We start from the raw sequence: 22,993 nt of genomic DNA on the forward strand, positions 1-22,993 counted from the left end.
TTTGTTCTTTGTGATCCCCTCTCTTGGCTGGGTGTTGGGACGGCACTCTTCAAAGAGCAGCTTGTCACAGAGGCGTGATTCCTTCATGGAAAGACGGCTCTTCACTCTCTGTGGGGACTACTGAATATCATTTCAGGGCCTCTTCAGCAGGATGTCAGATTTCTTGCATCTTTGCACACCGAGCAGTGTGAACATATGTGCTCTTGGATGTCTGTCACCATAGAGCTTCTGTTAAAGTGACCCTGTCCATCAGTGAGGTCATAACAGAGCCTGCTATGGCCATCTGGCACTTCCCTGCCCATGCTAAAGCCTGCACCTCTAAAAATAGACCTAGTACCAGAATCTGAGAAAGAGCTTGAATTCCCATTATGTACCTTACTTTGCCTCTGATGGTCCTGACTATTACTTGAAGGTCTAGTTAAGCTAAGCCTTTAGGTCAGGACCCGAGAAAATTAGATGCTGTGGGCAAAAGAGCATACTCCAGAGGCAATCCTATTTTTTTGTTTTGCCAGAAGACCAGACACACTTCATTTATAAGGTATACCCCCCTCAGATAGCTTTAGCTGTGTCTGCGTCCGCGTACTCTGAACTCCAGAAAGGACATTACAGGCTTTGATTAAGATCCAGCTCATAGCCAGAACTTCAGTGCAGGCTGCCCTGAGGGTTGTGGGCACTAAAATGTCCACAGGTCTGGCCACAGTCCTATCTTCAGTGTGATCCTTTTGACTCTGGAGCCCTTACTGTACTAGAAACACCTGATTTTTGGTGTGACTGTTCCTCTCTGTGGTACCATCTTCATGTTGGGGACAGATTCATAGGAGGGTTGCAGTTCTGTCCATGTGCACAGGGACAAAGGATTCAGCCCGTCGGTGTGAGTCAGCACCGGGCGTGCTTCAGTGAGCTGGGTCGTCTGCGTGGAAGGTTTCTGCAGGCATCTTTCCCTGGAAGACATGGGGATATTGGTTCTCTCTGCAGAGGGCAAGGATGAGAAGCTTAAATATGACTGAAGTGCTTTTGTCCCATAAGAGTGATGCAGTTGGCAGGTGCAGAGATGGTTGCGTACTTCGCATAAAGCATTCCTGTGTAGACTCAGTGGTATAAAAGGGAGATGTTGCATCCTCTGGAGGGTAGCTCCTGCCATACACCTCAGTGAAGAGCTTTGCTCTGTCTTCTCAAGAACTTCCTCATGTGTTCCTCATGTGTCCAGGAATACAGCTGTCTCCTCCACAGCACTAGGAAAAGCCCAATGGCCAGCAGGGCCTTCGTGGTTTCATGGCAGGCGGCTCTTCAGTGCTGTAATGGATGAACAGCTCTCTCCTCTGCTTCACCTGGTGCAGGTTTCACTGGTCTCAGCGAGGATGCTTTTATTCTAGCTTCTTGTTGTTCAGACACAGGAGACGGAAGCCCCTCTCTGTCTCAGTGCTGTTCTATGCAGAACTTCAGGGCCTGTGCGACACTGCCGTGCCATTTGCTGAACCCTAGAGATCTGGGAAGGTAGGAAAAACACATGAATGTGTAAACAAGATGCTGCTCGGTGGCACCTCTGCGCAGTCCCATAGAGACGCTGCAGCTCGGTTACTGGTGTAGTCGCCCTGGTTTCAGACTGCGTGTCGGTGGGAGGGTAGCCCTCAATGGGAAGCTCTCCGCTGAAAATCTGTTCATATTTCACGTGCATTGCGAACCGTGGAGAAGGAGCATACCAAGCGTGTGCTGTGCCTGCCCGCTGCAGCCCCTGAGCAGCTTTGCCCAGTTTCCATTGCTCACAACACCACTGTCCCTGTAATGGGGGGGCGGTAAGTTGTGCGGGTGTTGGGAGCGAAAACGCCTGTCCTGGGCTGTGCTGAGGAATTTGTTCCCCTGTGGTATCAGCAGAGCCGTGGTCCCCATAACAGGGAGGTGGCTCCTGGTGCTTCATGTGCCATGCAGATGGCTCCTGTCCCTGGAGGGGAGCGGGGTCTGGAGGGAGGTGACGTGTGCCAGGCGGCAGGTGGATTTGCGGCAAAGTAACGCGGGCCGTCAGTACCGAAGGTGTTTGCGTGGGTCTTCACACTCGGGTAGGGTCCTTGCGCTTCTGAGTCCCCCCTTTGCCGTGCGTGGTGCGGGGTCAGGAACCCAAACCGACATGCGCTGGGTTATGGCTCTGAGGCCTCCTGCTGCTGGCCTTCCGGACAGCAAGGAGATGGCATCGCTCAGGTCCCTATCTCTCCTAGCACGGAGGTGTTGGTGCAGGACGGGCAGGCTTTACCCTAGGATTTGGCTGTGGAAACCATTGGCACAAATGACCTTCTCTGGAGGTAACTAGCAGCTTGTGGGAGTTCCTGATCCTCATGGACTTGTTTTATATCTAAAAAAAAAACACAAACAAAACAACAAACCAGGAGAAGAAAATCTCTACCGGGATTGTGTTGTCATCCTGCCTCCCCTGGCACTGCGGAGGAGTTGTGGCCCTCTCCCAAGGGACACGTCCTGCTGATGAGTTCATGGCGGCAGTGTCTCCAGAGAGAGCAGTTTGCTTGGGGAGCTGCAACTGGTGCCTCCCCCAACATGTTGTGGCCTCTGAGGAGGCTGTGGACAAGGACTGCCTACCCCGAGCACCTCGGTCCCGCGCTGGAGGAAGGCAGGGTTGGGCAGAGTAGCCCGACACACCCAGCGAGGGCTTTGGGCTGTCAGAAACAACTACAGCTGCCTGGATGGCACTTCTGGAAATACATGTGGATAAATCCACATGGAGTAGCTGTGGAGACCTTCTCCAGGACATAACCTCCTTGGGCCCTGCTCTGCTATGTTTGTTGCTTGGGCGTTGTGGCTTTAACTGATCTCCCCAGTCCTCTCAGGCTGACAGCCTGGCCATTAAGTCCCCGTGAGAGGTAATGCACAGATGCTGTTCTCTGACTCATAGTTAGTTGAGAAGAGACTTTCATTTTATTTGCATTTTTTCAGTTACAGATAAACTAAAAACTCTAACAAGCATAATTGTATTGCAAGTATAACTCATAAATTAAGGGCAAAAGGGACTAATACAATTATGTCCTCTGTGCATTCGTGTAGCACAGGCCAAGGTTTCACCAAATGTTTCACATCTTGTATGTAAATTGTTGTATGAAACTAAGAATGATACAGCAAGGCTTCTAAAATTATTCACTCTCAGAGAAAAGTTGTATTTGAACTTTATAGGATAAAGATCAGTCATGGGGAAAGCATAAATTAGTTAACCATTCTGCATAAAACACAGTAATACCACAAATCACTAACCAAATACATTCTTGGGCTTTTCTCTCTTTTCAGTCAGCAGATCCAGGTGCCGCAGGGACATGAATTGGTTCATTCTCCTGGCAGCCCTGTGAGAAGGGGAAGAGTCATACTTCAAGGGTTTCCATGCTTTCTTGCACTTGAAATAAGGCTCAAGGCTGCAGCAGGCAGAGCCCCTGCCTGAACAGGACCCGCTGCTGCCACGGGAGCACTGGCCAGTGGTCGCCGCAGCTGGCAGCAGAGGTGATGCGCTCCAGCGTCTCACCTGCTCTGGCTCCTTCTCTGTGTGGAGGAGCATCAGGCTCCTCTCTGGTCTCAGGCACTGCATGTCTTTCCCCCTCTCAGCATAATTCAGCATTTCTTCTTCTGAAATAATTCCCTTTCTCTTCATCGCCGGCACTCTGAGGCTGCCCCAGCCAGATTGGCTGCCTGGCACAGAGCCTGGAAGAGGCTTTAATTGTCATGGCATCTTTCTCATCAGCCTACTCCGAGTCAGGTGCTCGAGAGCATGGTTTGGGACGCGTGGGTGAAATCCGCAACGGGCAGCAGTGCTCCGGCTGCCCGTGCTGGGGAGGGCAGCAGGGAATGGGGGGGCTGCATTGCTTCGCTTGCTCCAGGGCTGAGACACAGCTTCCCGGGTGTGCTGTGGCACCACAGCTCTCCCACCGAACCCCTTCCCAGCTTTGGAGGGTTCTGCCTGTGGTCCTGGTGCTGGCTGTACCTGCAGAGCAGCACAGCAATCCCTTGGCACTGAGAACAGCGTCAGCCAGGCTCATGGTCCAGCCACTGCAAGAGGGTGAGACCACCCACCACTTGTCTTCACTGAGCATCAGCTGAATAGGGTGTCTCTTCCAGGGTGACGAGACAGTTCAAAAAGCAATGAATCAGTACTCCTGTACTGAGACAGGGCATCTGCGAGCCTCTTCCATGGGTGTGTTGGCACAAGAAGTGTCCATGTACTTGAGAAGGCACAAATATGGACCCTAGCCTTCTCCATTCCTGAGACCCATCTCCTCTGACTTGCATGTTACTGCTTTTAGTTGGCATTTCAGCTTAGAAGATAGAATCTATTTTAAACTGTCTTTCTTGACTAGCACAGAGTCTAACTGGTATCTCCCTCCCTCAGTTCCTGATCTGCCTGATGGCTCTATGGTTTTCTGTGACCTTGACCTCTCAGGTGGTTTGATGTGGCCCTTGGATGATAACCATAACGTCCCTGCTGCTGCATCAAATGATTAAAGAGATCAGTTTCCAAAAAATGACTCGTCATTCTTCACGCAGTGCTGTGGTGCAGGCAGCCACTGTGCTGGCCCAAAGGGCATGCAGCTGGTGACATTGGGGAAGGTGCTTGCTGGGCCATGTTGGCTGCAAGGTCCAGTCCTTTGTTTGGCTGGTGTGGGGTACTTCTGCCTGTTCACCTCTGAGAATGCATGCTGTTAAGGTGCTTGTTGTGATGCAGGAGCAGTCGGTCAAAAATAGATCATGAAATTGCTGCCCATAATTAGAAGTGCGTAGATCTTGCATTTAATAAGATTAAATTGAATTAAATTAAATTCTAAATAGTATTTAGAAATACAATTCCAACATTCTGTAGAGACAAAAAGGCATAATTCCACGTTCCAAAAGAGTTATTTTTTTTCTATTTGCAACCCAGTGTTGGTGCCTGAGAGAAGAGAAGATAAGATGGGGAAAATTCAGGTGCTGGAGGATGCATGGGAATGGCACCCAAGCTTCTCGTCAGTCCACTCTGGCCCAGCAGGGCTCTCTGTCCAGTCAGTGTGTGTGAGACCTGCTTCTCACCCAGAACCTTTTCATTGGCACGTCCAGACTGCTCTTGGCCAGCCATGGGATGTTAATATTCCTGTATTTTTACCTAATGTATTAGGCAGACTTACCTAGAAAGAATTGCCTGTTAAAAACTTTACAAAAGCGCTTTACAGGCGGTCTACAGAGCAGCTTGGGTACAGCCTGTACCCATCCACATGCTCCTCCTGCTTTCCAGGCCATAGTTTTCCAGCATTCTGTATTCCCTATTCCTGCTTCCCTGCTTGTGCCTGTCCTTCTGGGCTGGCTGTGCTGCTCTCTGTGTCTGGATGAGCCCCTGCCACCCTGTGGGCACAGCCCGTCCCACCGGGCTGCCCTGGTGTTCTCTTGCTCTCTCTTCTCTAAATATAGAGCCTCCCTCTCCACACCTAGCTCCAAGTGATTCGCTCCTCTCCATCCATCAGCCTCAGTCCCTGGTGCCTCTGTGACGGCTCCATTAAGCACGCGCTCGGCAGCAGCTATATTTAGGAGTCAGGAAGAGAACGAGCCTTTGGGCTGCGGACAGCCCATAAATCCAGCTCCCGTCACCAAATCACCATTCTTTTCTCTGGAATGAGATCAATAGAGGTGTTTGCAGATGAGGTACAAGTGTCTGTGCATGCGTGGAGGGAGGCAGGAGAGGAGGAGGAAGATGAGGAGGAGGCAGACTAGAGTGGAGAAGAGGGACGAGAAGGGACTGAAGCACAGGCGCATGGGGCCGGGGGGAGCAGGACTTCCTAAAGGCAGGAGCAAGGGGAGAAGCGAGGTGGGAGGAGAGGGTGCCTGTCTGAACAGCATTTGCTGTGCTGCAGCAGCACCATGCTCCCTCCCTCCCAGGGGTCTGAGGGGACTGTGGGTATCTCTCACTGAAGAATGTCTTCACATGCCATGAGGCAGAGAGGGTGGACTTGCTCACCGTCATTGTCATGACCTGCTGGGGCTGTGCCATGCCAGCACCTCCACGGGAGCCCTCCTTCCTTCCCTCTCCCATCTCCCCCCCTCCTACTTTTCTTACATCTGTATCAGGTTGGAAAGAGTTGTGGGTGCCAACTTGTTCACAGGCACAACAAACAAGACTTGTCTTGATGTTTTAGGTATTTTTTAGGCCTTTGCTGTCTTGCCTCGTTCCCCAGTGGGAACTGTTGCAGGATCCCCACTGCCTAGCTGTGTGCATGGCGTGCAGGCAGAACTGGAGCGGGAGGTTGCTCTCTGCTGCTGTTGTCTGGGCGCTCCTGCAGCAGCGGGGAAGGAGCCGGTGTGCGGTGCAGGTGCTTCCCTGGCAGCATGTCAGCCCCCCTTGAGAACACATGGTGCCTCGTTTTCCTTATGGCCACAGTGTGCTTTGGTTGTACTGCTGGGGGTAGAGTCCGGTATCCCTGCCTGACTCGGAGCTGACAGCCCTCTGCCTCCATGGGGAGGACGGTGAGCAAGGTGAGAAGCTGCCTCAGATGATCCAGGCAAAAGGGTTATATCCCCTTTAACTCTTTGTGGTGTGTTGCTGTGCTGATCAGTCCTTAACATTTCTGTTTCTTGGTGTAGCGTGTCTTTTTGCCAGTAAGATTAATTCCTTGGTTCTTTGAGACAGTTTTTCCTAGGACAGCAGGGACAGGACTCGGTGGACGACCACCTAATCAGAAGATTCACGGGGAGCCATCAGCCCCCCTTGCACCATCGGGCGCCAAGAAATCTCCCTCCGGATTAGGTAAACACATTAGGTGATGCACAGCAGCGAGGCTGGAATAGCACATTGGATCACAAGGGGCTGCTCCCTGCACGGCAATGTCCCCTAAACTCTCCTAAGCCACAGCACTGTGAGGGCTGGCCTGCACCTCACCTCGTATGAGGCATCCTTGTCCTTGCTGCCTATGTGGGCTTGCTGGGGGGTTGCTGTGCACTCGCTTCTTTTTGGGGGGATTGTCAGAGCACCTGCCTTAGTCTCTGTGATGCTGCATGTCCCATGCACTGGGGTCTCACCGTTTTGATCACGTGCCCCTCGGTAAAAAAAAATTCTTGAGCACGCACCACCCATACACACATATTTATTTATGAATTATATACCTGTACTACTCTGCTGATGTACTATGTGCATTGTAAAGCACATGCACAAATAGAAACTAAAAAATAGTGAGATAAAGATGGAATAGACACTGTTTTAAAAACTTCTAAAAATTTTATTAATGGTACAAAAAATGTATTCTTCCTGCGCCCCAGTGGATTACCTTGTGTGCCCCACTTTGGAGACCGCTGCCATAGGAAGGAGAGCCAGAACTATAAAGCGTAGGGTGTTATTCTGGGGGGAACAAGTGCCAGAATGCCAGGGCTGTTCTTCAGCTCTTCTGAGAAAGAAAGCAAAAAGCTAAAAAAAACCCAAAACAAACATGCAAGAGGAGCAGAAAACCCAAGAATCGGGGGGAGGGGGAGCAAGGCTGTGTTTTCAGTAGTATAAACAAGTACTGTATTTGGTAATTTTATTTCTAAACTTTGGTAAAGTTAATTTTTCTTTCAACCTTATAGCAAGCGCGTTTTGTGTGTGAAATGGAGGTGTGTGCTGAAGGGTGAGGTTCCCTGAGACCAGGACATCTGTGCTAAAGTGTGTACCTTCTACCCTATGCAGAGGCACCTTTGGGTTCGGGAGGCTACAGCCAAATCTCTGGAAGCAGCGTCTGGTAGTGGAGGGCAGCTAGTGCCTGTCAGGGAGGCGTGAGCGGCAGGACAGCGTGTTGGCGGAGTGACATGGAGGCTGCTGCTGCTGCTGCTGCCTCGAGGGCTGTCATCTGTCCCCAGGGTGGGAAACCGGCGTTGCAGCTGCTGTGGCAGCGTTTCCCTCTGCCAGCAGCGATGGTTTTGTGTGATTGTGAGACCAGGATGAAAGGTTTGAAAGGGCATCCTGTCCTGAGCTTAAAACAAAGTTCATTGAATTGACAGTGCTGTAATAACAGTAAAAACTGCCCCTCTGCTTTTGCAGCCCCTTCCCGCTGGCTGTTGCCATTCTGAATTCCAACGCAGGTAAAAACAAATGTTTATTTTGCGTTGTTACTGCTTTGGGTGCAGACAGTTTGTGTCCCCACTGAAGAAAAAAGGTAAGTCTTTTCTATACTTTGCTCTTTATTTCCTCTCCTATTCATCCCCTTTATTCATTTCCTCTATACGACTGCCCTAGTTAGCATGCTTAAAGATCTGCTGACTTTAAATCAGACCAACAGCCTACCCGGTGGTGTAGCCAGTCATGCAGTGAGCAGTACCAAGGGCTTCAAAAGAAAGTGGTGGCAAAGTAGAGAAGTGGAGTTACCTGATTGTTTGGAGTCCCATCACCCTACTGTAGCCATGGGTGAGTTGGTTCAACGTAACATACTCAGTCGGGTTAGCGTGAGGACCCAGTTGCTTTCTGCAGGGTGAGTATGCAACAGTGATCCTGGGTCATGCAATAAATTTGGTTTTGGTAGTGTGATGCAAATTCATTCTGTGTTACAAGAATGGTAGCTGGGAGCGTCTGGCTTAAATTCTTTTACATCTCCCTGTCACGTCTCCTCTTAAGCCGTTAGCTGCAGACTGTATTCCAGATGTCTGCAGTGGCCTCTCTGTCTCCTTAGCCATGAGTCAGGCTGCCTTCCTTCAGCATCCAGCAACCTGGAGGCCCTGGCATCTCTTTTGTTGTTGGCTTCACAGGTCAGGCTGGCAGGTTCTCTGGCTTTTTCACACATCTGAGGCAGCAAGTAGCCTCCTGAGTTGTTACACCCTAAAGGGGAGATTGGGTCCAACAAGTATAGCCTGAAATACTTGCTGCCCTGACTTTGGCCAAAGTGCTGTTGGGGATGGTACTGGTGGTTAATAGATGAGTGTTAACAGAAGTCTCTCTGGGTTCCCAGCTTTCCTTCCTCATAATGTCTGTGCACCTGGAGAGCTCGGTGAACACGGGGTGAGAAGGAAGGCTAACCAGGACTATTACCTTCTCTTCTGTGGGAACTGCATCCCTCTGCGCAGAGGCGTGCAAGGTTGATGTGGCCAAACAGAACAGGGGAAGGAATCTGGCTGCTGCCTTGGGACATGGAGTGTGTGTTTGTCTTGCCAGCATCAATACTCCTCTTTGGCTCTGCTTTGGAGTCTTGGTGAAATTTGATGACTTGATGTGGTTTAGAAGTTTTGGTGAAGGGATCTTACATTCACAGAAGCTGTTTGTGTGCATATGAGACTGTACACAAGCATGCATGGGACTGATCACATTGACACGTGTCTGCACACAGATTATTGTGTGTTGATAAACGCTTGCATGAAAGTGTTTGTATACATGTAGGGGAAGCAGAGACAACGGAGAAGTGTGTCTTTAACTCTCAGTTTTGTGATGTGTCTTTTTTCTTGTAGAAACCAGAGAAGACAGAACAAAGCGTCTCTTCCGACATTATACTGTGGGCTCTTACGACAATTTCACCTCTCACAGGTAAGCATCAGCATCTTTGCTTTGTGATTATGAGGAGATTCATTTCCATGCAAAAAGTATCTCCTTTTCCTGACAGAGCAGTATACATTGTTTTAATTTCACAGGAAGGAAACTTTTCTGGTTGTTTTGGTCAATTCAGTTGTAGTCTAAATTACATCCTAGATAAGGCTTAGGTGAATAAAATGCTGAAGCTGCAGGGCAGTCTGGCTCATGTTGCAGTTGAGGAACAAACATTCTGGAGAATTTTTGGTGTGCTCTGGGAACTGAGGAACATGCGTTTTGAATGCAGATACAGAGTTACAGGTTTGCTCTGAAGGGGAAAAGAGGATGCTGTTGTGCAGGGGATGGCATGAAGACAGCTGTCGCTCCAGCCTGCCAGCAGTACTGACCATGCTGCTGGGACTACAGGGGTGTTCAGCAGGGCTGTTCTGGTACACGGCAATTGAGCGTACTCACCTCAGCGTGGAGACCGACCTTTGGAAAAATGGTCAAGCTCGACAGGGAGTCAATCATGAAAGCAGGGGTGACATTGCTGGTTTGTGCTTAGTCTTGAGTGCCTGTGGCTGGTGGGTGTGTTAGTAGGAGGCTGGGCTGTAGGAATGGGTCTGCTGGTTGGATTCAGGAACACGCTTTGGGCACTGGGGTTCTGTGTTTGAGGGATAAATGTAGGGTTACTCTGTGGAACACAATCTCTGCTTGCAGTCGGGCTTTAGTGCTTTTAAAAACTATTGGTCATTAAAGTAATTGGATGGGCTTTTTTGCTTGTGACGTGAGAGGAGCAAATTGTGAGAATTCATTATATAAAACCTAAGTTATCCTGAAGTCTTGAAGCTTTCCCACAAAGCAGTGAATGTGTACTGGTTTACTGAGCTTCTTATCCTAAATCTGTCTCTGTGGGTCTGAGCACTTTTTACTCAAGATAATGTGTGTAACTTGTTTTGATTTTCAAAAATCCTGTGACACACTTCTTCAGGGCTGTTTATATTCTTAACTGATCATGGGGCGAAAGAGAAAATGCTGCTATGAGTCAGAAAACAGTAAAGAAGAAAAACAGGGGAAAAACTGTCCATTTCCACCATGGCCAAATGCTACAGGGAACCCCTAGAAGGTCTGTGCTGGGTTCACTGGTTGCTCTTGGTCTTAAGGGCAGGAAATAGGTCAAAATTTGCAGATGAGTCAGAATTGCATTCCTTAAGCAAAAGAAGAGTAGGCAGATGGTATTGCATCAAGCTGGGTTGATAAACAGTGTGATAGTAAAATAAATTTATTTTGGCACATGCAAGATAACACACACCAGAAGAAACACTGTGAGGTACTCTTGCCCATTAAAGATTTTTCAGCTCTTCGTAGTTGCTTAGGAATAAAGATCTGACATCGCTGTGACATCACAGTAAAAACATCTTCTTTAGCACTGAGACATTCAAAAAACCAGACCAAAGAGTAGGTCAGAAAATACAACTAAAGCAGTTGTGAAGGAGGGTCACTAGTGACACTGGGTGTGGATGATAAAACAGCAGCTGAACACCAACACAGAAAACCAGAAAGTAATGCATATGGGAAGAAAACCAGTAGTAGTATTTCATATGCAGTGGAGGTGTTGGACTGACTTCTGCTCAGCAACAAGATTTAGGGATTCCAGGCCAAACCTGCAAAAGCAAATTGAATTTTTGGAATTGTTAGGAAAGCAAAAAAGAACAAAATAGAAAATGTAATTATGAATATCTTTGTATAAATCTGTACTATAACCACATCTTGAAACCTGCCTGCAGTTTTGGTCTTTCAGACCAAAGTAATACTTGAAAAGTTGGTAGAGAAGACTAACAGGTGCTAAAAACTGTGAAACATCTTCCATTAGAGGTTAGACTAAATAGACTGAACCTCTCAAGCTTTGAAAATGATGCTGAAGGAGAAGGGGTTTGGTAGAAGTCCATAAATGAGTGATACCGAAAAGGTGAACCAGAGGTAGTTGATCGCTATGTCTTCCCATACCAGAACATGAGGTACTGAATGAAACAAGTGTATGGTTCTTCATCTAATGTACAACTAACCTGTGTGACTCCTTGCTAAGTGACACAGTGAGTGCTAAAAAGTGACAGGGGTTCAGAAAGTAGCAGAACAAATCTGAGGAAGAAAAATCATTTGCAGGCTTCTGAATATGAAGAGACCAGCTCTGACTCAGGGACTCGCTTATCATCCAGCAGCGGAGGTCAGGAGCGTGTGGTGGGGAAGCATTGCTGTGTTCTTGCTCTGTTCTTCTTTCCTCATTGTGTTCCGACTCTCAGCTGTTGCTGGGAAGTTGGGAGGACGGCTGGCCTGACCTGGTATGGCTGCTGCTGGGAGCTGTGGGTGAGGTGGGCTTTTCTCTGAAGCCCAAAGGGAGGTTTGCCAGCCCTACAGGGAGCAGATTTCAAGGCATGGCCTTCTCCTTGATGTCTTCTGTGGCTGCTGAAATGGCCAACACTGGTCCTATTCCTGGGCTCTGAAATCTGCACTCCATGATGGAGGAAGCCTGGGCTCAAGAATGCTTGAATGTCTCAAGAGCAGACTTTAGCCTCTTCAGAGATCTGCACAGAAAAGTCCAATGGGATGCCATCCTGGAGAGAAGTGTCCAAGAGCGCTAGTTGATATTCCAGGACAACCTCCTCCAAGCTCAGGAATAGCCCATCCTGACAAGTAGGAAATCGGGCAGGGGCAGCAGGAGGCCTGTAGGGATGCACAGTGAGCTCCTCGCTGAACTCAGACACAAGGAAGTGTACAAGGGGTGGGAGAAGTGACCTGGGAGGCATACAGAGACACTGCCAACTCCTGCAGGGATGGGGTTAGTCCGTGGGGCCTGATAAAATGCACACACGAGGGCTGAGGGAGCTGGCTGATGGCATTGCCAGGCCACTCTTGATCATCTTTGAAAGATCATGGTGATCAGGAGAGGTTCCTGATGACTGGAAGAAAGCAAATGTCACTCCTGTCTTCAAGAAGGGCAAGGAAGAGTGTGGGGAACTGCAGGCTGTCAGTCTCACCTTGATCCCTGGGAAGGTGATGGAGCAACTAACTGTGGAAACCATTTCCAAACACGTGAAGGGCAAGATGGTGATTGGGGGTAGCCCGCCTGGATTTGTGAAGGGGAAATCCCACTTAAGCAAGCTGACAGCCTTCTACAGTGAGGTGATAAGCTTGTTGGATGAGGGGAGAGGAGTGAATGCTGTTAATGTTGACTTGGCAAGGCTTTTGACGCTGTCTCATGTAAGGCCCTCGTAGATGAGCTGACAAAGTATGGTTACGTAAGTGGAGAGCAGGGTGCATTGAAAACTGTCTGAATGACCAGGTCCAGAGGGTCGTGATCAGTGGCACAAAGTCCAGCTGGAGGCCAGTCATTAGTGGAGTACCCCAGGGGTCAGTACTGTTCTACATCTTCCTTAATGACCTGGGGCAGAGTGTACCCTCAGCAAGTTTGCAGCCAGTACAAAACTGGGAGGAGTGGCTGATATGCCAGTTGGGTGTGCTGCCATCCAGAGGGACCTGGCCAGGCTGGAGAAACGGGCAGAGAGGAACCTCATGAAGTTCAACCAAGGGACATGCAAAGTCCTGCATCTGGGGAGCCTCCAACTGTGGAGATATTCAAAACTTGACTGGCCATGGTCATAGAATCATAGAATGGTTTGGGTTGGAAGGGACCTTTAAAGGTCATCTAGTCCATCCCCCCTGCAGTGAACAGGGACACCTTCAACTAGATCAGGTTGCTCAGAGCCCCGTTCAGCCTGACCTTGAATGTTTCCAGAGATGGGGCATCAACCACCTCTCTGGGCAACCTGGTCCTGGGCATGCTGCTTGAGCAAGGAGGTTGGACTAGGTGATCTCAGGAGTCCCCTTCCAAGCTCAGCAGTTCTTTGAGTTTCCTAACTGGCAGATGTAGACCGATACAGCTTTTGAGTCCTCTTGTTGAGCTACATCTCCACAGGAGTAAACCTACTGTTTGGATAGTTATTTCCAGAATTGCACATTATGTGATGCATGCTCCCAGAATCCCTTGCCAACTCAGGCCCCTTGTTCAGACCTTTTCCTTCAGGCCAGTTTATTTTCTGTGTAAGGCAAAACAAAAACCATACTAAGAGAAAGGTGCTCGCCCTGTGGTCTGTGTGCCGTGTGTTGCTGCAAAGGAGCCCATCTTGGCTCTGGCTTGTTCCTGTTTCCCCTGCAGTCTGGGGGAAATCCCCTCCACTGCCATACACATGCCACAGAGGTAGTTGTCTGTGTAAAGAGCCTGTGTCAAGGAGGAGGGTGCTGGGAAGGATGGCGGAATGGAGTCATCTCCCACAGGTGAGTAAGTAGCTGTCCCATCTGTCTTCTAACTTAGTCTCCAGGGACCCTCATGAAAGAGGGCAGCTGGGAGCAAAGTGCATGGATTGTTCTGGTGGTGGTAGTTTTGCTCAGAGTGGCCCCATTTCCCCAGAATTGACTGGCAGAGAAGGGGGAGGAGGTCGTGTGTACTTGTGTGCCTTTAGTTGAACCCTTAGCCAAGAGCAAGAACATATCTTTCCACCCTGCAGTCCTCCAGGACTATGTGTCAGGAGGATATAAAGCCTCTTCTGGACCCAATCTTCTATGTCTTCTTGCAGATCATGGTCCAGTTGGTCTTGGCATTCCCAGGCAGTCGACGCATGCAAAGTACTGATAAACTGGACTGCTCTGCTAAAGTATGACTGGGATCTGCTGGGATCACAGTAACAGTGCTGACACTGGCTGTGAAAACTTGGGGTTTCGACAGATGTTGGTGGGTTGAATTGGAACAGATTGGAGGATTTTAGCTGCATCCCCGTAGTACGGTGTGTAGTCATGCAACATAAAAGCACGAGGACAGCCACTCAGGAGCACGTTACAGGTCCTTCAGGCCGGTCTGGTGTGTTACACGGTGGCCAATGGCAGGTGCTTTGTCCAGTTATGAGAACAGAATAAGCAACCCAAAATATTATTCCTGCCTGCAGCAATTTTCTGTTCAGAGTCTTCCTGAGCCAGAGGCAATGTCTTTGTATTTAATAGCCTTTAATGGATCGTTATTCTGTTAATTTGTCCAATGACATGCAACTCGGGTGCTTTTACTCTCTCTCCTGAAATGGGGTTGGCTTTGGTGGAGACAGTGAGACAGTGGTGGTGATGAACAGTGGGGTGCTGTGTCTTCTCCTCCTGCTGTGTCAAAATACTTAAAGTGTTGTGACAGAAAATGAGAATGAAGTTTCTTAAAGCATATATATGTGCTCGTCATTCGTTCATAGGTTGCTCTGAGTGCAAAAGTGAAAGAGCCTCACTGTTCAGTTAGGGAAAACTGGTGTGAGGTAGAACAAGTGGCTGCCTTTGTTACCTTCCTCAAGACCACGCACTGGCCTTGCCAAAGCCTGTGCAGCACCCACAGGCCCTGCCTGCAGGGGTAGGTGATGTGAGCAGCGCTGCTGGAGCCATCAGCCACCCAACCAGCAAAAGACATCCCACGGTAGAGGCACCAGGCAGCTGCAGAAGCACCGTTTCAGCGGAAGCTTCTCTGCTCTGTTTGCTGGAGTTCAAAATGTGGCTATTGCTAAAGCATGGAGGTGGCATTGGTGACCGGGCTTGCAGCATGGGACTGAGCATAGGGGAGTGGTGCCATCAGGGGTGCGAGTGTGTGTTTTGTCAGCATTACAGGATGGAAGTGGAGTTTGGACTCAATAGCAGGCAGCTTGTGGATGTGGGGTGGCGGTCAGGAGTGTGGTATGAGGATTCATATGGTGGTTTTAGGATCACCTTAATAAATAGGATAAACAAAGTGGATTTTTTCCTATTTATTAAAATATTAAACATTTGGGCCAATAGATTCCTTGAGAGCAGAAATTAAGAGCTAACTAAGGTGCTGGAAGATCACTGCAGCAGATCAATTAACACGATTTGCAGGAGTGCATATTCCATCATCTCTGGCTTCACTGGAGGTCTCAAACATGGGAGAAGATTAACATAATGGCAATGTTTGAGGAACAGCTTAAAAGTACTTGAGAAAATTACACACAAGTGACTTTAGATTTCAGGGTAAGCCTTTGAAATAGTTGCAGTTTTGAATGGATGCCCTGCGCAGTAGAGCAGGGAACAGCATCCACGCAGCTGAATTGCAGATTTGGGTAGGGTATGTAATTTACTCTTTTTTGCCTTAATAAGGTGAAAAGAAAGCTACAAATATATGGTGGGGCATACATGAGAAGATACTAGGCTGTTTACTGAATAGAAATATTTTCTTTTGTGGAGTCAGCCTCTGGGGAAGCAATGCTTCCAAGTTGTAACTTCACTAGCACATTGCCAGTAACAGGCGGTAGGGACGAGGTGTGCTTTGGTGGAGGGTGAGGGACGGTTCTGGGGCAAGTTCCTCACCTCTCACTGATATCGCTTTGAAGTATAACTGTAGTTAAAGAAAGAAGAAAGCACGAGGCTGCTCCAGAGTCGAGGTGTGCTGGGGTGCACCCAAGGTCACCAGAGGGCAAAGAGAGCCTTCCCCAGACCTCTGAGGATGAGGAGCAAACCTAATCTGCTCTGAAATAGGAATAAGGCAAACAGGAAGAGAAGTCTGAGCTTGTTCTTATCAGAAAGAGGCAATCACAAGGGGAATTGACTTCTCTGATGAACTATGTTAAGGGAAGAGATTAAAGTGATTCGAAATTTACTCTATAAAATTAAGAGCCCACATTCTACATGGCACAGCTGGGAAGGAAAAGAATTGGGAGCAATAGACAATTCAGGATTTATTTTTTATTATTATTCAATCACAGGGATTAGTTGACCAGGGAGAGAGATTACAACCGTGAGTATTCACAAGCCATCTGGATGGTCTTCCCCTTAGAAGAGAGGAAAAACATGAAGTCTCTAAGCAGGGATTTCTGTGCCCTTAAATGCTGTGACTGGCCAAATATGTCGGTACACAAAATTACAGAATAATTTAGGTTGGAAGGGATGTCTGGAGGTTTTTAGCACAACTGGTTGCTCAGAGCAGGGCCAACTAGATCAAGTTACTTTGCATGTCTCCAAGGTTGGAGGTCCCACAGCCCCCTTGGGCCCATGTCCCAGTCTTTGTTTCCAGGGTGAAAAAGTTTTCTGTATATGTCATTATAATTTCTTGCGCTTCAGTTTGTGTCCATTGCCTCTTGTTCCATCCCTGTGCGCCTCCAAGAGTCTCTTTCTTTCTTCTATACAGCCTCCCATGAGGTAGTTGCAGGTGGCAAAGAGGTGTCCACCATCTCTCCTCCAAGCTGACAGAGCCCAGCACTCGGCCTCCCATCTACTCAGTTGGACTGAGTGAGCAAATCAGTAATGTAAGTGATTGGTAAAATCACCTAGAAATCGTTGGGGCTGCACCAATAACTTGCTATTTCTCCTTTCCCCCAACATGCAAGAGAGTGGTACCCATGTTTGCCACGCAGAGATGCAGTTCAGTGGCTGCTGTTTCCTTCTCTTCGATAGATCCTGTTCAAGGGTCATCCCTCTAGGCAGTGTGGTCATAGCTTGTACTACCCCATCGATACCGGCATCTTTGCCTGGATCAGGCACTGGGATCTCCCATCCCCTGAGCACCTCCTCTGCACGTTGGTTTCCTAAGGCTGTACATGCCTCCGGGGAGGCAGTGGGCATGTACAAGCAAAGAGCTGGTTCCCATTCTTCCAGACAGGACCAAGTAAAAGGAGTTGCTCTGGATTTCCTCGAGCTGTTTCATGGCTGTGTGTAGCTCTGAGACAACTTCCTTTAGTATTTTCAATTCTGCAGCTTATTTATTGGCTGTTCTTGCCTCATCAGTCCCCAGTGCGCTGTTACTTTAGGATTGGTATTAAAGCGTGCTGAGCAGGTGGAACCCTCCCCGATTTCTGCTCCTGCAAGTTACCATCTAGGAGGCAAGCAGCAGGCAGGGAGCTGGAAATTGCATCGGCTTTTTCTGTCGTTCTGCCTAGTTGTGACTAATTAGCAAGCCCGGAGAGGAGCAGTGTTACAGGCAGGGCTCAGCAAGGAGCACGGAAGAGGCCTAGGTAATGGCCTTGCAGGGCAGGGCGTTGAAAATACTGCTGCAAAAGGAGTTTCCTGCTTAGAAACGGAGAGGGGGAATGAATCTTTGACAAACGTATTGTGCAACTCGAGCTGCTGGTAAGATGGCGGCAGCTGATCTGGAGAGGTCCCTGCTTTTGGTGTATTGCAGGAAATGGGGTTTCCTAGCGGCAAGCCCATCTAGTTGCAAAAAGGTAATTTGCACTGGGCTAGTGCAACTTTCATTTCTATAGCAACAAAAGTGTGGAGGGAGAAAATGAAATCTCTTCTTGAAAAGGCTTCTGTGTAATCCCACTTGTCAAATTAACATGCCTTCAAAGTAGTCTTTTAAGATCTTTTGGTGAACAGTATCTTTTGGGACCATTTACCTCTTTTACAGAGAGTTTTGATGATCTTAAAGGTCTTTTCCAACCTAAATGATTCTGTGATTCTATAAGAACATGAAATGGTAAAAAGTTAACTCCCCCCAATCCCATGCTTTCCCTCAGCAGTCCTTGTGCTTGCGTCCTGTGCCAGACTGCTCAGCTTTTTCTGAAATTTAGTATTTCAGAATTGGTGGGTAATAGGAGGCTTTGCGGCCTGTTTTACACAAGAAATAGGACCAGGTAGTGATGTAATGGATTGATTGAAGCAGAGTGCAGCCAGCCAGCATGAGCTGTTAAGAAAGGTGCCCAAGCTGAACAGCTCCAGCCTTCAGAGCTGCTTATTAATGGTTAAAGGAGCATTGGAAAGGGGAACTGTTTACTAAACCCCATTCATTCTCTTCTTTAAAAAATGTTCAGGAAAACTGGTTAGCAGTTTGAAAAGCAGGTCCTGGGAAACTGTATGAACATGCTGTCCAAAAATTATTTGCTAGGTGCAGAAAAGTTAGTGGGGTTTCCCTTTGTTTTTCCTTCCTTTTTGCAGCTAAGCAAATGATGCTGTGCCCAACGTGACTGCTGTGAATGTCACTGTAGGTGAAATGCTGGAGCAAAGGGCTTATGGTGGGGTGGTGGGAGGGACGGCACGCACCATCCTCGGTATTTGGCAGGAGACTTGGTCAAAGGAGTCCTGTTTTCTGCAGTGTATTTGCAATAAGTTTTTGTCAGGTAATATATGGAATGCAACCAGACCTTGAAAGAAGGGACAACTGGTAGAGCTGTTGGTCACTAAACAGCTCATCTGAGATTAAAGTCTCTCTAGCTCCAGCTGTCTCTTGGACTGAAAGTCTTTGAAGCACATACCTGCTTAGCAATGGATTCCTGTAAGGCATTTTACTCCGAGAGGCTTTGCAGTCATGTGGGTAGCTCTCAGCAAGCATCAGCAGGGCAGCAGCTGATGACACATATAAGATGTTAGGAAATAGGAAAGAAATAGAAAGTCTACTAAAAATAGCGTTATACTTCTATGTAAATCCATGGTTTGACAGTCTCTTACTTGCAGTTGTAGCTTACCCATTCGAGTAAGAAGAATTAGAATAGGTTCAGAGGCAACCAACAAGGGTGACCCAAAGCACGGACCACTTTTCATTTGAGGAAAGGTTAAATAGACTGGAACTCTTCAGCCTGGGGAAGAGGTGCCTGAGGAAGATTTTGACAGAGTTTTATGAAATCATGAGTAGGCAAGGAGAAGGTGAATATGGAACAATAGTGATTTCTCAGTACAAAGGAATGAGGTGGCACTCTGTGGAATTAGCAAGCAGCAAGATTAAAATAAAACAAAGTACTTTGGCACACTGCAGGTGATTAAATTGTAGAATTTATTCCTACTGCATGTTGTGGAGGCCAAAAATATAAATGGATTCGAAATGAGAGTACAGAATTACTGAAGAGGAAATTTGTGACCAAGAAACATTGTGACCCGTTCAGGGGCTTGAGATGAGGAATGTGGTTACTGGCTTACAGAAGCAGGGAAGGTATCACATGGATGGATCACTGGTCTTTTATTCTGTTTCTTATACTCTTTCTTTTGCTGTTTGTTACTGACCCATTACTCACGAAAGGATGCTGGTGTCACTGAACCCCTAGTCTTCTGCCAGTATCCCTGTCCTTGTATTCTGGTTTACAAAAGGACATCAGGTGGAAGGAACTGGCCTCCCTCTGTACTTTAACATTGAGTGCAATTGAATACTCAAGACTAACTTTAAAAAAAAAAAACAACAAACCACCAACCACAAAAAGTCACAAATTCCGTAGAGGGTATTTTCTTGTTCCGTCTTGCTAGGTGGAAGAATAAAACAAGTTAGGCCATGTTGAAGCCTTTTCATTTCTTCTCAGCCACATTTAGAGATGAACGACTGACTTGGTTCTTTGAACATTTTACAACCATTAAATTTAGTTGTTTTTCTTCCATGATGCGGTTCTTTGGTTGGTCTTTGAAAACTTTATTTTCCTACTAACCATTTGGAGTCTTGGAGCAAGGTGTAGATCTTTTCTCTGATACTGCACTTTGTGTAGTGGTTTTCTCCCATCTACTGAGAGGCTTTTGTCATCTGTCATTAGTAGAGAAATTCATCTTGTGTAACTTCAGAGAGTTCAGTACCTGTCTACCTGACCTTGTCGTCAAGGTCCTCTTTATAGTATGCAGTAGCAAAAGGGGCTTGCAGGGTGCAATTAATTTCCATCTAAACCAATCATTTAAGTCAGATGAATCATGACCTCATTGTGCATCTTTCACTTCGTAGGTTATGAGGGAACCACGGGAGTACTAGCGCACATGGGGACGTGTACACCATCACTGTCAAAACTTAGGCAAGGTACATCCTACTCTAGGCAAGTTGCTAGGTGCTGGCAACAAAAGGGCTTCATTGAACTACCCAGTTAAACCCAGTGGTTTCATGCAGAAAAATAGGATCTTCCACCGCAAAATTTATCTGACTTCAGATACACTCCCTAACACCACCTAACTCATCCCCTACAATCAGTACCTTCCCCTCTTGCACAAAGACCTGCTGCTGCTGTGATCCCTTCCCCTGTGTTGTGCCCCAGTACTGTGAATGTCTTCAGCATTGTTATTGTTCTTTACTGACTTGGAGACTTAAAGGAGCAGAAGAGAAACCCACAGCCCCTCTCTTAACTTCAGGTCCCCAAAGTGTTTAAGCATTGGGGCAGGCATCATCATCCCCTTTTCTGGACAAGAATACTTGCTTGATGAGGGACAGAAGACATTGCAAATGCCCTCAGTGAGTCACTGCAAATACTGCAAATTTGTAGGCAGGATGCGAATTCAGAATCATCTTGACGGATAGAAACTATTGTTTGAAAATGCTTAGATGCAATTCAGTAAGGAGAAAAGCAAATTACCACAGTTGCAGAAAAGTAATCAGCTGCGGAAATGCAGGAAAGAGAAGAATGGAGGAAAGGCTCAGAAGCTACAGTGAATCCTATACTGAACATCAATTAGCAATATCAAAATGTTGTAAAAACCAAAGATAATGGGATATTCAAATAGAAGTCCAGCAAACGTTCTCCTTAGCTTAGCACTGTTACAGTATAAATTGAGGTGCTGTGCTGAGCGAGTGCATGGTAACAGTCTTCAAATGCATAATTTAAACTGCAGAGGTGGGAATAAACTCTGCACCATGCCTTTTTGAATAGGACAAGAGGTAATCAGCAACAATCACAGCAAACAAAATTTTTGCTAGGCAGTAGTAGAAAATTTCTAATCATAAGGGTAGCATAGCATTAGAAAAGATTGTCTAGGTAGTTATTTAAAGATCTCTCATTGGAAAATAAAAAATATTTTAGAAAAACATCTGTTAGGAATGTTTTGGTATAATTGATTCTGCACTGGGGCAAGCCTTCTTAAAATCACTTGCAGGCTGGGGTTTCTGTGATTTTATTATCATTCCTGTGCTAAATGTCGATGATCCTTCATCAAGTGTTCCACTCCTGATGGATGGGGCTCCAGGCTGCGTGTGTCGCTGCAAGCCTTGGTAGCTGTTCTTTGAGTGTCATGAGGAAAGGGAAACAAAAGTATTCCTTCAACATGACCGATTGTAAGTTATTTGCACTTATTTCCAGAAAGCAATTAAAAGCAGGTATTACAGGAGATTGTCATATTTCTCTGAGCTGTATCATTATCTACAGAAACTAGAATAATGAAAAATACGGCAGATTTATACAATATCTTCTTAGTGAATTTTGGTGGATTTTTCTTTTGATTAGAGTCTACTGGTTCTTGTTCTTCCAGGCAGAAGATAATCAGATCATTAAAAACAAATGAAATAAAAAAAAAAAATGGTGTCAAATGTTCTTTCCTCTAGCACTTCTTCACCTCACAGTAGTTAAATTAAATAGGTAAGAATTACCAAAAATGTTTTCTGTTTTGATAAAATATGAGGGAGAAGGGGCAATTACATTTAATTTGACTTCCTGTGTATAACAGCCCATTAAATTTTACCAAGGTACTGTATTTGATTACAAAGACTTTTGGTAGACTAAAACATTAGTATATATATTCACAAGACTAAACTGTTCCTTGCCTGGAAAGCCCTTCCACAGTTAGGGGATTTAACAGATACAGTTTTCCAGCAGAGGACTAGCATCATAAGATGCAAAGGAAGTGAAAACACCTGGATTTTTTACCAGTGTAATTTGGGAGATTATTTTTTCCCCTCTTCAAATACGGTAATTGTTTGACTCGGAGCATAAAAGCACCCTTGCATGACCTCAGAGAACCAGCTCGCCCCATCTGTTGTCTTTTATCCTGTTCTGACCAGTTTTTGTGTTTCACCTTTTCCTGAAGCAGCATCCGCAAAGGGAGGGAGCAGAAGGGAGAACATGGGGGGTGTGAGCATTACAGATTTCAATATCAGAAGCAGTCACAGCTTCCAAACAGCCTAGTCTTCCCCCATAAGTAATTTAGAGAAGCAAGAGTCCACCGCTTTCTTGATGCGGTGTTCAATGTTTAGTTGCCCTCTCTAGTGGGAATTCTGCCTTATTTCAAGGCTGAGTCACATCTTGAAATCTGATCTTTTTTCTCAGCATTGTTTGAAAATTCTAAAATATTGAAAGTATTTTTCTTTCAGTATGTACCCATGTATATCTAGATGCCTCTTGACCTTCTCTTTGATAGGAATAAGTCAAGCTGAGTTTCACATTGTAAGACTTCCTTTGCTACTCCTGGGATTCTTTTTTCATTGCCTTGTGGTCTCAAATGTTTTTGCATCAGTCTTGAAGACACCAGCTGGACTATTCTGGTAAAGTCATGTGTACAGAGTGAAGAGCGTTTTGTTTCCACTGTATCATTTTTATAAGTCCAGAGATTGCCTTTCTTTACTTGATTGCAGTAAGAGCTAATGTTGTAGCAGTATATCCTTTTTGAATTGTTCCTTTCCAAGAATGTCTCTTATCTTGAAAACAGAGCCTGTATTTTTTTGATATTTTGCATTTACTTGTATTAAAAAGTTTTTTTTTGTCCTGAGTATTTAATGACACAGTCCGGATCACTCTGACAATCACTTCTTCTCTGCTATGGCAGCGTTCT

The 22,993-nt window shown here is 46.8% G+C and overlaps 1 protein-coding gene across 1 annotated transcript in view; it reads left to right on the forward strand.

The window, feature by feature from the left end:
- The window catches only part of SHANK3 (SH3 and multiple ankyrin repeat domains 3), a 372,381-nt gene that overhangs the window by 235,431 nt on the left and 113,957 nt on the right, over positions 1 to 22,993 (forward strand). Inside the window, exon 14 of the mRNA XM_041123382.1 lies at positions 9,412 to 9,487. Within this exon, the coding sequence (XP_040979316.1) occupies positions 9,412 to 9,487 (76 nt within the window). The remainder of the gene's footprint in view (positions 1 to 9,411; positions 9,488 to 22,993) is intronic.

The sequence above is a fragment of the Aquila chrysaetos genome, chromosome 5, assembly GCF_900496995.4.
Source record: "Aquila chrysaetos chrysaetos chromosome 5, bAquChr1.4, whole genome shotgun sequence".
NCBI classification, from domain to species: Eukaryota; Metazoa; Chordata; class Aves; order Accipitriformes; family Accipitridae; genus Aquila; species Aquila chrysaetos.